The sequence below is a fragment of the Trachinotus anak genome, unplaced genomic scaffold (genome assembly GCF_046630095.1).
Source record: "Trachinotus anak isolate AG129_WGS33_773 ecotype Australia unplaced genomic scaffold, CSIRO_AGI_Tana_v1 ptg000032l, whole genome shotgun sequence".
Taxonomy (NCBI): domain Eukaryota; kingdom Metazoa; phylum Chordata; class Actinopteri; order Carangiformes; family Carangidae; genus Trachinotus; species Trachinotus anak.
This window is the reverse complement of record NW_027273883.1, coordinates 181715-197353: the sequence shown is the minus strand read 5'-3', so window position 1 is coordinate 197353 and position 15639 is coordinate 181715. Positions and strand designations below refer to the sequence as shown.

General features: G+C 44.3%; 1 protein-coding gene across 1 annotated transcript; it reads left to right on the top strand.

The window, feature by feature from the left end:
* Nucleotides 1-522: 522 nt before the first annotated feature.
* On the top strand, nt 523-15340 carry LOC139612793 (immunoglobulin superfamily DCC subclass member 3-like). Its single transcript, XM_071468795.1, has 14 exons — nt 523-654; nt 911-1216; nt 1326-1470; nt 1583-1713; nt 1904-2041; nt 2181-2339; nt 6650-6815; nt 9090-9340; nt 10487-10651; nt 10895-11083; nt 11356-11463; nt 11544-11667; nt 11749-11848; nt 12461-15340. Exons 2-14 carry the CDS (start codon nt 985-987, stop codon nt 12539-12541), a joined length of 1989 nt encoding a protein of 662 aa, XP_071324896.1. The 5' UTR covers nt 523-654; nt 911-984; the 3' UTR covers nt 12542-15340.
* The last annotated feature ends 299 nt before the right edge of the window (nt 15341-15639 follow it).

Sequence of the window (15639 nt, the reverse complement as noted above, 5' to 3'; positions counted from 1 at the left end):
CAGAGGTCAGAGGTCACCTGCAGCCCCCACCACACACACGCACACACGCACACACACACACACACACACACACACTCAGACTGAAAGAGTCTGCAAACAGACGTGTGTGTGTGTGTGTGTGTGTGTGTGTGTGTGTGTGTGTGCGTGTGTGTGGGGTGGGGGGTGGGGGTGGGGGGGGGAGCCGTCAGTCAGCTCCACACTGATCAGACTGAAAACTGCTTCTCTTCTACCAAACTACATTTAAAAAACAGTTTGGTTTTTTTTTGTCCAAAACTTGTCACCAGTTAGTTTAAACACTTAATTCTGAAGTTTAATTTCAGTTAACAGGAAACAGTGAAGAAGTGAAACTTCTACATTCTCATCATCATCATCCTCATCATCATCCTCGTCTTCATCCTCATCATCATCATCCTCATCATCATTCTCGTCCTCATCCTCATCATGATCATCATCATCATCATCCTCACCATCCTCATCATCATCATCATCATCCTCATCTTCCTCATCATCATCATCATCACCATCCTCACTGTCCTCATCATCATCATCATCATCATCATCATCATCCTCACCGTCCTCATCATCATCATCATCATCCTCACTGTCCTCATCATCATCATCACCATCCTCGTCCTCATCCTCATCATCCTCTCTGTGAGTATTTCCTTTTTCTTTTTCTCAGACATATTTTCCACATTTTCACATTTTAACAGACCTCAGGTTCTTCTCTGGATCTGCTCCAGCTCCTTTAATGAAACACACACAGCTTTCATGACTGATCAAGTGTTTTATCTTATATTTGATCAATAATAAAAGATCAGTCAGGAGTTTGGACTCAGCCTTTTAGTGAAGCTCTTCCTGAACCTTCACACCTCAAACTGCTCCTCTCTCACTGTTCTCCTCCTGTCAGGTGTGGGCGGAGCCTCAGAGCTGGCTTTCCTCAAAGAGCCCAGTGACGTCATTGCGGTGAGGGACCGTCCCTTGATGCTGGACTGTCAGGTGGAAGGGGAGGGGCCTATTTCCATCACATGGAGACGGAACGGCATTCCCGTGGTGACCGGCGTCAGGGCAACGGTGCTTGGTAACGGCACATTGCTCATTAAAACCTTCTCCAAGAGAAGAGAAAGTAACGAGACGGACACAGGAGAGTACGATTGCGCTGCCCAGAACCACTACGGCATGTTGATCAGCCGCAAGGCCCGAGTCCAGCTCGCCTGTGAGTGTCCACAAACTGCTGCACACAAACACACACAAACATGAGAGTAGAGCATCATGTATCATCACCACCCCCCCCACCCCCCCCACCCCCCCACCCCCACCCCCAGCCCTTCCTAAATTCCTATCACACCCAGAGTCTGTTGCTGTTGATGAAGGGGGCGTGGCCAGACTCACCTGTCAGGTAAATGGTATCCCAGAGGCCAACATCACCTGGCAGAGAGACCGGCAGCCTCTGAGCACAGAGGACCCCAGGTATGTTTTTAATAACTCAAGGTCAAGTTTTAAAGCTCTGGAATAACTAGTAAATAGACCCTGACTTTAAAGTGTCCTCAAATAAATTAACACGTGTCTTTGTGTCATTCAGGTACACTCTGCTTCCTAATGGCGTCCTGCAGATCACTGGTGTTCGGCGAACAGACGGCGGTTTGTTCCGCTGCGTTGCTTCAAATATTGCCAACACTCGATACAGCCACGAGGCCCAGCTGTCTGTCACCGGTAAGACTCCACTCAGGGCAGAGAGAGAGACAGAGTGCGAGAGAGAGAGAGAGAGAGAGAGAGAGAGAGAGACGTAACCTGACAGACCACACTCAGGGCAGAGCGAGACCTGCAGCGCTTCAGTTTTTAAGGACCCTTCAGGTCTCTTTGTCTCAGTGTTGTTGATGTTTTCTGGTTTCTCTGGGTCCAGTTGCAGGATCTAGGATCTACCAGGAGCCCACCATCCTGTCTGGTCCTCAGAACCTCACTATCAACATCCACCAGACCGCCATCTTGGAGTGCATTGCCACAGGAAACCCTCGCCCCATCGTGTCCTGGAGTCGCCTCGGTAATGACTCCACCATAAAACTCCACCCTCCTGCATATGAACACCTGTCTGATCCTGATCTGAGTAGCCACCAAGACCACCTGTCCCCATCACCTGTCCTGAGCACCTGTCTAACCACCTGTGTGTCTGTGTTTGTCAGATGGGCGGTCCATCGGGGTGGAGGGGATCCAGGTTTTGGGAACAGGAAACCTTATGATCTCTGATGCGACTCTGCAGCATTCAGGAGTTTATGTGTGTTCAGCAAACAGACCAGGAAGCAGGTCCAGGAGAACCGCACTGGGACGACTGGTGGTACAAGGTGACCCACACTGACGCACAACAACAACACAACAACAACAAAACACAACACTTGCCTGTGGGCAGAGCTCTGCTGAAACCACCTGAGACCTGGACTACAAAACAGGTTCAACAAACCCAGGATAACTTTTCCTTATCTGGTTTAACTGAACCTAACACTGTTCATCCTGATCACCTGGTTCAGTTAACCCTGGTTCACCTGTCCAGGTACAAGTGTGTTCGTGTGAAAGAGGAAGATTTTTTTCATTATAAACATCATCATCAGAACCATGAATAAAGTATTAATGTGATCTGAGGAGAAACTGTAACACCTGCGAGTGAGTTTGTTGACAGTGACATCATAAAGTGATGTCACACAACTAGAATAAAAGAAACAGTAGACATGATTTCTAATGATTAAAGTCAGACTGAGGATAAACTGTAAATAAGAACATTAAGTTTCTCACTGAGTGTTTTTTCTTCTTCTGTCTGATGATGATGATGATGATGATGATGTGAACATGTTATGAAGACGAAACAGGTAAAGTGACATCAGACTGAGACTGAAATGTTCATTTCTAATGATGAAGTATTGATCAGTGTGTGGATCATTGATCTGATCAGAGACATCATAGGTTTAGTTTTTATCTCCAGTTCTGCTCACAGAGTCTCCTCCTGTTATTCTGACCTGCAGTGATGAAGAGGAGAGTCACAGCTTCATCACTGTCAGGATCCTGTGGATGAAAGAATCTGTGTTCAGTTCAGATGAAGCTCTAATAGTTCTGATGGAGTTATTCAGTGATAAACTCTCCTCTGTTTGTTAGAAGCTGTTTTAAAACCAGAGTGGACACATGGAGAGACTCCAACAGCAGAACATCCACTGATCCATACAAACATCTGCTGATCTTTATTATTAGACTTTATTCTAAACTCTTTTGTCCCTGTCAGCAGCCTGTAGAGATGGATGACTCAGGTTTTCCAGGTACCTGATTGGTCAGTAGTTTGATCTGAATCTCTGAAGTTAACCTGATCAGGAGCAGATAGGAGTTCAGCATCAGTTACTGTGGTGATCAGATCCTGGTTCAGGACAAAATAAAACAACTACATGTTACACACCTGTGTGTGTGTGTGTGTGTGTGTGTGTGTGGTCCTGTTGGTACAACCACTGGATCTGCTGGTAAAAATGAATGAATTATCAACACAGACAGACTCAGTCCACCACGTCTGAGGACCTCACTGTGTCTCTGTTTTCAGACTGTTTACTGCTGAACTTTAACTCATCGAGTGTCATTTGTGTGTGTGTGTGTGTGTGTGTGTGTGCTCATGAATGTCATGTTCAGCTCAGTTTGCTGCTGTCTGACTCTTCACATCTGACCTGTGACCTCTGACTCCCTCTGAAAATTACGTCTGTGTGTGTGAGGTTGAGGGGGGCGGGGGTTGGACAGAGGAACAAAGAAAACTGCACACAGCTGCAACAACAACAAAAACAACAACAAGCTTGTGAATCTGTCATCTGACTCTTTTGCTTTTATATTATTTTCCTGGGAACCAAGAACCTTTAGAACTTTTACATTCATTTGGAACATCACATCAAATACTGATGTTTCTGAACCTATAGGAACATTTAGGAACATTTATAAATCTTTAGGAAGATGTTGAGGAATATTTTGGAACCTTTGAACACATCTACAAACACTGGAGAACCCTTAGGAACCTTGAGAACCTTCAGAAACAAGAAAAACCTGCAGACAACATGATTGTCATGGTTCAGCTCAGACAAATCAGCAGCAGAGAATCAACTCTGACCTCTGAACTCCATCACAGGAGGCAGGAGGGAGGGATACATACAGAGATGATGATGAGGAGGAGGAGGAGAGATGGTGTAGACCACGATCAGGAGAATTGTCTGCTCGTGTTCAGGTTTATTCTCAGGCTTCCTGTTCTCAGACTAAAACCACAGAAGAGTGAAACATGAGGACCTTCCTCCTCCTCCTCCTCCTCCTCCTCCTTCTTCTCCTCCTCTGGTTCAGGTTCTTCTCTATCCTGAGGGTCCAGGACCAGGACCCAGACTCGGATCACGTTGTTCAGGAGGAGCTGACAGAGCAGAAGATGTTTCATTGATAAACTATCAGGATTCAATCACTTCAGTTCTGATTAATTGATTGGCTGCTTAACTCTTGGTGTGTTTGTTTCATCATGCTTGCTCAAGCTGCAGCTCAGTGTTTGGGGAAGGGTCAGAGGTCAGAGGTCACACAGGCTCATTGTGTGTGTGAGTCCCAGACTCAGAGCTTCATTAGAATATGGATTAGCATGTGAAGAGACCCACTTCACAATGAGGACTTTATTCAGACTGAGACTCCGTCTGTCACACAGACTGACACAAATGCAACACAACACGACAGACACACACTGGTGATGGTAACAATGAGATCAGGAGACGTTTAATTTAAATATAAAGTTTAAAGAAAAAAAAAACTTAGTTTGATTATGTGATGGTGAGAACCGGTTCACACAGATCCACATGGAGATTTTTATAGATCTGAAAACTGTGAAAACACCGACACTCGTATCCAGAGTCAGTTTAATCTAAATATCTTTACTCATTCACTGGAAACTTCACATGTTAGATGAACTAAAATCTGAAGCAGAGTCTGAGGCTGTGAAGACTGTGTGTGTGTGTCTGTCTGTGTGAGTGTGTCTTAGTGATTGTGTGTGTGTGTGTGTGTGTGTGTGTGTGTGTGTGTGTGTGTACTTGTACTTGTACTTGTACTACACAGTAAGGAACAAAAAAAGTATTTTACTAACAGAGTGAGGACATTTTGGGAAAGTGAGGACATTTTGGCCGGTCCTCACTTTTTGAGACACCTTCACATCACATGTTGAGGGTTAAGACTTGGTTTTAGAGTTATGGTTAGAATTAGGTTTAGGTTAAGGTTAGGGTCAGGGTCAGGGTTAGGCTCTCAGGTGTGATGGTTAAGGTTAGGGTAAGGGGCTAGGGAATGCATTATGTCACTGAGTGTCCTCACAAAGATAGAAGTACAAGTATGTGTGTGTGTGTGCATGTGTGCGCGTGTGTGTGAGTGTGTGTGTGTGTCTTAGTGAGTGTGTGTGTGTGTGTGTGTGTGTGTGTGTGAGTGTGTGTGTGTGTTTTGCTCTCGATGTGTTGAAGTAGCTGATGTCACAGAGTGTGAAAGGTGAAAGGTCGTCTCTCTTCACAAATCAACTTTATTTCTCTCTCAATGAACCCCCCCCGCAAATGATAAATGGCTCCCATTCACCCCCTCCTCACTCTCTCTCTACCCCTCTGACCTCTGACCCTCCCACCCCCTTTAACATTTAGAGGAGCAGGGGGTGGAGCTTTGGGGTGTTATTTGAGGTGACAGAGACACAAGTGTATATGTGGTCTCTCTGTAGCCATGGAGATGAACTGGGTGGAGGCAAGACAACACCTGTCTATCTGATGGAGGACGGGCAGGGGATGCAGGAGGGTCAGAGGTCAAGGTGAAGTTCAGACACAAAGACAAGTTCAAGTTCACATGTTTGAGTTTTCACAAGTAGCTTTTAGTCTGTTTTTCTACTTTAGTTCATGTCAACATAGATTTATAAATATGTAAACATAGATGTATACAACATGTAAACATATAGATATGTAAACAGATGTATAACACATGTAAACACAAACAAATAAACATATAAATATATAAAACATGTAAACATAGATATATAGATAGATAGATAAAGTACTTTATTTACTAAATTCAGAACATGTAAACATAAAACATGTAAACATAGATATGTATGAAATATGTAGACATATATATATAAACATATAAAACATGTTAATATATAAATATGTAAACAGATAACACATAACATATAACATACATGTGCAGATGAGATAATAAATGTAGGATGAGATTCAGCCTTAAAATCAGTTTAAATGGAGTTTTATATGATGTGTGTGTGTGTGTGTGTGTGTGAGCAAGCCTCTGCTGGTAGAACTACAGTTAACACTGCAGCTTCTACCAACAACAACATTAACTGTTGACATTAGCACACATACATCTGTTCAACATCTGTTTATGCCCAGTTTTCATTGGAGCTCTGTGGATTAAGGTCTTGGTGAAGGATTTGTGTCTGTCAGATATGAGCTGGAGTGCCTCCCAGAGGTCAGAGGTCAAACTGAGGGAATAACGTTTGAAAACTGTCACAACAAAACAACAAACTGATTTTTTGGTGTGTTTTCTGATGTGTTTGTCTTGTTCTCGATCACAGCAGAGACGATGAACATCACAATACTGACCTGTATATTAAAACTCTGTGTTTGTGCAGCTCCTCCAGAGTTTGTGCAGTGGCCTCAGTCTGTTTCCAGACCAGCAGGGGGCAGCGCTGTCTTCAGCTGTACGGCCTCCGGCGTCCCTGAGCCTCATCTCATTTGGCTGAAAAACGGCAAACTGCTGACACCCAGCGGCAACGTCAAACTCACCAACGGAAACACGTAAGAACTTAAAGGAAAACAGGATTTCTGAACCTGGTTCTTTTACTTTAGTAACCTGACCTGACCTGAATGTTTCTTCATCACTGAAAGTCACACAATAACACAAACGCACAATAACTCAAACACACTGATCGATGAAGGCAGCAATTGACTCCTGTGTCCTGTGGTAAAATGACTGTTTTTGTGAATGGAGTCTGGTGCCTTGGAATGATCTGTTTCTGTCTCTTCTCCATAAAGTTGTCAGACACTCATAATACAGTTTCTCCTGACTGCTAACACACTAAAAATGAATGCTTAGACAAAAGCATGAAAACAAAACAAAGGCACCAAAAGTACAAACAAATTTTTTACTTTGCACTTTGTCTGCATTGCATTTGCACCACCTTTGCAAAACAGTACACACATTTTCTTACATTAGACACTTTGTTCATGAATGAAAACTCTTGTATTTATTAGGAGAACACTTTTATTCACAATGCATAACACATCTGGAAATTGACAAAACACATGCAGACTTGAAAACACTTAAACTGAACACCAATCAGTCAGAGCCTTAGCACTACAAATAGACCTCAGATGAGCTCACCTTTTTGTTTGTATGCATGGACGCAGCAAGAGGCAGAGGCCGAGGAGGACAAAGACAGAGAGGAGTAAGACAAGGCAGAAAACGGAGGCATATTTCCGATGAAATTAGGGCCACTGTGGTGGACCACGTCATAAATCATGGCCTGACAATGTTCAGCCCAACCTCAGTCACAACACGATAGCCAGACATCTAGACTGGAGAACAGGTTTTCAACTTTCTACTAAACTGTACTTTCAGTGTATCAACTCTCTGCCACACCTTGCATCAACTCCAGCTGAGGAAGAAGCAGTTGTACAGGTTCCAGTAAAGAGGAACAGTGTTTGAGTCAAAGACTTTCACTATGAATATGTGCAAGTATCACTGTACTGTAGAGTAACGGCAGTAGGTGTTGCCATTACATACATTCAGACAATGCAGCATGTGACCAAGGCACTAATTCCCCCATTCTGGGGGTGGTGTCTGTGGGGGCATCTGCATATCTGACACAACCCACCAGCAGCCCCATCCTTGTGTGAAAATGTAGATATTGTAAGCCTGTGTTTTTTAAACTGGAGTTACTTTCACCATATTCACATTTCATTTAGCGTTTTCTGTGACAGAGTCCTGGACTCTGATGCAGCTGCAGCCTGTAAATTATACTGTTCTGTAGAATCAGCTGTTTTCTGAATGTTTTCTATTTTTCTGCTGTGTATGGCAACATTGAAAAGCTATACAAAGACAGCTGTATTTTGTGCTAAGTTCATCAGTGTGTTTGTGCTGCTTTGAAAGAGTGATTCACATGGTGCATGTGTGTAAGGTTTTGTTATAAATATGCCCCTTTGGAAAAGGATTGTGAGGTTTGATAGCGGAGTTTCATTCTGACATAGAAGTGAGATGTTTAGCTCCAAGTTCTCTGTCTCATTTGGCTTGTGTGTGGAGTTTTGACACAATGAGCCAAAGTGCGTAAGCGATTGCAAAAAACTGTAAGAACCTGAGCAAAACACTATGGTGGACGTACTTTGATGTGGACAAACATCCCATTTCATGACAGTGCAGTGGCTGGTTAGCAGTTGCCATGGATACCGTTCTGCTCAGTAGAGGATAGATTGAAAATATTTTTGTCCCTTTCAATTATTTACACCCAAAAACATGGGTTTAAACAGAGCTGAGGATGATAAAAAATGTAAATCTGTAGGATTCAGGATTTTAAGTTTAATTTTGAATGATGTTAATTTGACTTATAAAATGCTGATATTAATTTGGGTAAACTGGCCATAAGGGCCTTTAACCAAGCTGTGGATGACGTGATTACCTGATACTCACCTGTGCAGGTGCTGATTAACTGACATGATTAGGGTCTATATTTGTGATATATATGAGTATCTATGTGTGAGTGTGTGTGTGTGTGTGTGTGTGTGTGATTGTGTGTGTGTGTGTGTGTGTGTGTGTGTGAGTGTGTGTGTGCATAGATACATTTTTATTTTCATTCATTCACATATTGTTTTATCTTGTTTATGGATGTTTTCCCTGTAAAGTGTCCTTCAGTGTCACTTTTATAATTATTATTGTTTCACTTTAACATGAACCCTGGATTATTGAATAAATGCAGTCTCAGTTATTGATAAAGGATGATGATGATGATGATGATGAACATTAGTGTGTGTGTCTGCTGCTCCACCTGACCTCCTGTACACTGTCTCCCCCTGCAGGACACTCGCCATCACCCGGATCACACCTGAGGATGAGGCCATCTATCAGTGCATTGCTGAAAACAGCGCTGGCACAAACCAGGCCAGCGCTCGTCTCGCCATCAGCCAGGGGCCCGAGCTGCCGGAGGCCCCCACTGGCCTCCGGGCCTCAGCCCTCAGCTCCAGCAGCCTGCAGCTGATGTGGGAACAGCCGACAGAACACATCAGCCAGCAGATTATTGGATATGTGCTGCACATACGACGACTGGGGGGTGAGAACCTGAGATTAGACCAGTGTTCTTCAAACTGTCAGACCAGGACCACCTAAGTCCCCAAACACCCCCAAGACCAACAGGGCCACAGCTTCACTAGCACTGATTTATCTTTTCTCTGCATTTTGGTGTCGTTATTGGACTGCACAGTGAAGAGAGGCAGAAACATGGGGATGAAAGTAGGAGAATAACATGCAGCAAAGAATCCAGTAGGACGGGAATCGAACCGGGGGTCTCGCTGCTCAGAACATTGGTTTTAATCATTGTGCCTCACACGCTGCAGGAAAACAAGTGCTGTTATTCATGTGGACCAACCCTAACCCTCATCCCTCCATCCTCACACTTTTAACTGTCCAGGTCCTAATCCAGGTTTTAACCCAGGTCTTCATCCAGGTCTTCAGCCACTGCTCTGTGATCTTGTCTGTTGTCAGTGTTTTATAGTTAACAGACTGTTAACTAGGGAAATTTAGCTCAGTCCCAGAGCAGGCTAACTGTTAGCAGGTTAGCTGTTAGCAGGCTAACTGTTAGCTTCATCCACATCTCATGTCCTTCTGATGTAAATCATAAAACATAAACTGTTGTAGCTTAGTGAGGAGACAGAGTCAGAAAACAGTTGGTTTTAGTGAAGCAACAACAACTGATTGAAATAATAATGTTTGAATTTACATCTGTCTACCAGACTCTGAGCTCACTCTCAGACAGTCTGAGAAACACAGACCAGACTTTCACAGAACAGACAGGATTAGACAAAAGAAAATACAACAAGAAAAACAAAATTTGCTTTCATCATGAGAAAATGAAATGAAATGAGATGAACACAGATGAGAGGAGATCAGATTATATCAGAGGAGATGGGACAGGGTAAGAATAGTGGAAACAACATGAGATTAGTGAAGAAAAGATAAACAAGACAAAATGAAATTGTTATATACAATTATTATTATATATTATAGAATGAAATAAGTGAAGACCTGATGAGACCTGATGAGACTGGAGATTCTACATGAGATGAGATTAAACAGATTTATTCCATCAGAGTTACGTTGGGTCTGAATCTACTTTATACAGCAGGTAACTGCACTGACCAATAAAATACAACCAGGACTGTGACCTTTAACCTCTGACCTGTGACCCATGTGTCCTCAGAGCCAGACAGTGCAGAGCTGCAGGAGGCTGTCAGTAAAACCACCTTCAGACATGAGTTCAACAACCTGGAAGCAGCCACCACATACTCCGTCTACCTGAAGGCCTACTCTGCTCTGGGAGGCAGCCAGCAGTCTGACACCATCACCGCCACCACACTGGGAGGAGGTGCGTCACCTGGAGACCAGACTTCATTCACTGAAAGATGTTTTTTATAAAACACATCTGTCCATATTTAAAAGGCTTCAAAGTAAAAGTTTAAATTTGGTTGAAAATCGACGACTCAGTGAAAACACTGTTGGAAACGTGGTTTAAAAGTAAAACTGTGTTGTGTGTCTGTTTTGTGTTGAGTTGTGTTGAACAGATGTAGCAGAAAACCTGATAAACTTGCAGTCTGTCTCCGTCCCACAGTTCCCAGTTCTCCCAGTTTCTTCACTAAAGTCCTGAACCAGACGGCCATGCAGGTTTACTGGGAGCTGCCCAGTAAGCCGGGGAAGCTGGAGGGCTTTAGACTGGAGTACCGTGGGGTTTCAAACCCAGACATCCAGGGGCAGGAGACTTTCCCAGGACACATCAACACCCACACTATCTCTCACCTGGGTCAGTGCAGTTAAAGGGACAGTACAACATTTTAATGAGAACACTCTCCTGCTTCCAGTCTTTGTGCTAAGCTAGGCTAACACTTTTCCCTGCCTCCAGTCTTTGTGCTAAGCTAGGCTAAACCTTGTTGTAAAATAAACACTGAGCAGTGTTACAGGTCATTATAAACCAGTTATTACATGTTAATGTATTGACAGGAACTGAGGTGTTCCTGTAAAGTCTTTCAGAATAAGAGCGTGGCGTTTCAGACTGACTCTGTTTCCTTCCTGCAGAACCAGCAGCCGTCTATGAGATCCAACTGATGGCGTTCAACGGGAATGGAGACAGTCCTTCCAACCGCCGCCTGGTGTCTCTGGCAGAGGGAGGAAACACTGCAGCAGGTAGGAGCTCTGACCTCTGACCCCTGAACCCTCCACTGAAACCAGTGGAACCAGTCTGATGTGGTGTCTGTGTCTCTCAGCTGGTCCGAGCTGTAACTGTGGCCACACTGACGCTTCCATGTCGACTCTGCTGGTTGGCGTCCACAGCGGCCTCGCCTGCATCCTCTGCTGCCTGCTCTTCATCCTACTGGGATACAGGCGCAGGTAAAGACCATCATCATCACCATCATCGCCATCATTGTCATCATCATCATCGTCATCGTTCTCACTCTGTTCTGTGTTCAGTTTGTTCTGCAGGAAGGCAGTGAGCTGGGAGGCTCCGCCCACCCTGAATGGTGTCAGAGGTCCTAAAGGTCACACACCTGAGACCATCGAGCTCAGCCAGGTACACACAAACAAACAAACAAACAAACACACACACACACACACGCACGCACACACACACACACACACACACACACTCTCACTCTCTCTCTCTCTCTCTCTGAGGTGTTAAAGTCACAGTTGATTCTAACCTCTTTTCATTATGACCCATCACCTGCTTTCATTAGTTCTGGTATCCATGGCAACCACACTGTTGCTGCAACAACACCACCTACATTACTCCTGCTGCTGTTAAACTTTATCTTCTTTATTTTAACCTGCTGGAGTTTGACCAGTGAACTTTAGCCTCATTAGTCTTCACCACATCTGGTCACTCCACCTGTCTACAGCGCTGATGTGCACTGTTGCCACGGATACAGGTGTTGTTTACCTGTTATTTAACAGACTGTAACAACTGTTTTCTGATGGTTCAGCCTCAGAGCAGCACACTTCTAGAGGAAGGTTCACGTGTGGACCTCACAGGCTCCTGTAGCCTGATGAACCTGGTTTAATCATTAATGGACTCATGCTGTTTGGCTCTGTCTCCATCCTGGTTTAACTACAGTTTGATCAGGTGTCAGTCATCAGTGATCCTCACAGCTTCTTATCTAACACCTGTCTGCTCCACCCACAGAGATGTGACTCCACCCCTCCTCCAGTGATGGTCATGGTTGAACCAGCTCCACCTGTCCAGCTCGGCACAGGCACTGGATAAACACCCACTGCTACTACCCCACCTTACTCCTCCTCCTCCTCCTCCTCCTCCTCCTCCTCCTCCAGCCTGAGGTCACCTCCTCTCCTCCTGACAGCCTTACAACCACCTCAGCCTTTATGAATGAGTGAGATGAGATGAATGAGATGATGAAGATGATGATGATGAGGAACCTCCAGAGCGTCTGATACCACAGGGACCAGTCCAGGTGTCAGTCTGCTTTGACTCAATTCATGATGATTTCATGTTTAGATTGAAACCAAAGTTGAGTCCTGATTGGATCATAGCTGCCGGTCACATGACTGTGGCTGGTTTCTGTGTGGTATCAGATCCTGGTGTTGCCATCATGGCGTCCTGGATGGTTGCTGTTGAAACCAAAACCTTTTTCTTCAGTTTGGTTCATTTTGAGTTTGTCACCGTTGGTGCCGAGTTTCCTGAGACCATGAGGCCTTCTGCCGGTCTGACCAGAGACCAGGTCCTCAGAGGACCCACCTGCTCAGGTGTGATGGTCCTCTGAGGGTCAGAGCCAAAGGGATGTATAGTTCCTCTGGTCAGCAGGCGTCTGCCATTTAGAGTTTGTTTGTCTCAGAGTTCACCTCAGGTCAGGAGGAAGAGGAAGTTGACAGTCAGCTGGTTGTTCTCCCCCTCTCTCCTTCCCTCCCTCAACTCCTCCACCTAACCCTGTACCTCCAAAGACAGCTACCCCAGGCTCGACACCAAATGCCTGGACCACAGGCGCCTGTTAGCCTCTTGCTGCTGGTCAAGCTAACCTACCTCAAACCAAAAGGCTCCTCCAGGGCCACTTTGCCATTCTCTACCTTTTTTGTACCAAGATGTGCTGTACCCGACCGTCACCAAGACACCCCGAACTCTGAATGTTACACCCCCGTCCACCTGGTCCTCCTCAGAGAGAAGCTCTCAGCTCTGTGACTCATCTTGACACTTCCTGTCTGACTCCAACAGCTTCCTCTAGTGCTGCTTCAAGGGCCTTTATCCTCCACAGCAAACCAACCTGCAGGCCAACCAGGTCTGATTTAGTCTTGGTCATGTTGTACTTTTAAAGTCCAAAAAAGTCCAAAAAGTTCAAACCTGAGGTTTGTAGGGTCCAACAATGTCCCAAGTTTCCAACCTCCACATCAGAGGAACTAGCCTTAACTTCAGTCCAGGAACCTGTTGTCGTGATAGTCTGGGTCCTGAAGCTCACTGGAGATGTTTGAACATCTGAAGCTAACTGACAGAGGTCTGTGCATCTCTGCTGGTCGTCATGGCGACACCTCCTCCTCTACAGACATTTCACCTCCACCTGAAAAAACTATGAGTTGAGTTGACACAGGTGGAGCAGCAAAGTCTCGACTCTGACGCCTCCACCTTTTTCTGTCTGTTTTAATGAGACTTTTGATTGAGACTCCTGTCACCTGCCTGCAGGTGTCTGCAGCCTCGTCAGCCATGTTTGAATTGACCTCTGATTCTTACAATGTTCTTTAGAAACAAGCTGAACCACGTCCAAAGACTAAACTAGTTTTGCCAGTTTCTGTTCTCACCTCCTGTCCCACAGGTGAAGAAGAAACACAACCAAAAGAAGCATTTTATATTTAAGATGGACTCTGGGAAACAGGAGAATGAAGATATATTTTCATACTTTGTAATAATGAGTCATAACAACGACTCATAAACCAAATAAGTAAATGATGTGAACACTTTGACCAAAATGTTTTTTTCCTCTGATAAAGGACCTCAGTCCTTCAGAGCAACAGAGTCTATGTTCAGTTTGTGGTTGAATGTCTTTACAGCTTCTGTCTCTGCTCCTGACACTGACCCCGAGACCAGAAGACCACGAGACCCTGAAGACCCTGAAGACTCTGAGGACCTCAAGTCTTTTAGATGTTTCCTGTTGAAGCATTTTGATATTTTGTCCCCCTGAGCTAAAGAGAGTTCAGCTGATCTGCAGGACTGAGACAGAAAGACAAGAAGCTGTTGGTGGAAATGAGACATTTGTTTTAAATCCAGACTTCAGCTGTCTCAGGTCTCAGGTGGATTTCAGCATAGAAACTAATTTTACTTCCATCATCTAAGTTCAGACTTTGTTACCAGAACATTGATGAGTCGCACAGACACTTGTCACATCAAGTTTAGTGGAGTCACGTTCAGTCTTACGTGGACTCTCTGAGTCTCAGTTAGATCTCATTGGTCCCTTGTGTTCTGGTCTGTTCTGGTCTGACTTGAGGAGTCTCCTCGTGAGAGTCTCACTGATTCTCCTCGAGTCATGTCGAGTCACTTGAGTGAGACTCGATGAGACTCATCTCGTCACGTCCTGACGAGTCAGTTGTAGTCTGAGTCTCAGCAGGTGACGTATCTTGTCAAGTCTCTAAGTCCTGCTGTCCTCAGGGTCAAGGGTCAAAAGTCCCTGTCAGGCAGAGCTCCTCGCTGCCTTCCTCTCTGCTCTGGAATGAGCAGAGTGATTTAAAATGTAAAAGCAGAACAAACAAAACGTTTTATAAAGTTGTTGATGATTTTGTTCTTTTTCTAGAACTTTCTTCTTTCAGTTCTGATGTTTCCGTCGCTGCCATTTGGTGGTGAAGAGGAAATTCTGCCAAAATGAAAACCTGTGAAGAAGACCATTTTAATTTTTTATTATTGCTAATAATATTATAATTATCTTCCCGTTTTATTGACTTTTCCTGATTATTTTCGTTGGTAGTTGAATGATGAGAAAATGTTTCTAGAACTTGAGAGGTGTTTTCAGCTGAAGGTAGAGAAACATGTTTAATAATGAGCCATACATGTGATTTCTGAGCCATATTTTACAAAGAGTGATTTTATATAAGAACCTGATGATTTTCTTCTGTTGTTAGTTTAAACTACCTCTGCCTGCTGTGACACGCTGTAGAAACTAAAACTAAATGTAGATCGTAGAGAATGAGGCTAGAACCAATGAGAAAAGTGATGCTTTAATGTTCCTGATTTCTTTTCTCTCCAAACATTTTATTTTCAATAATGTGTCATAAAGTTTCCCAAAGCTTTAAAGTGCTTTTAAAAAGACCAGAACAGAACCTCCTGGTCTGGTGGTTATGTCTCTAATGGGCCAAGCTTCAGGCTGTAGT

Coding starts and splice junctions, on each gene's coding strand:
- LOC139612793 (XM_071468795.1), top strand. CDS start 985: ATGCTGGACTGTCAGGTGGAAGGGGAGGGGCCTATTTCCATCACATGG. Junction 1,471..1,582: donor CTGAGCACAGAGGACCCCAG/GTATGTTTTTAA, acceptor TGTGTCATTCAG/GTACACTCTGCTTCCTAATG. Junction 2,042..2,180: donor CGTGTCCTGGAGTCGCCTCG/GTAATGACTCCA, acceptor TGTGTTTGTCAG/ATGGGCGGTCCATCGGGGTG.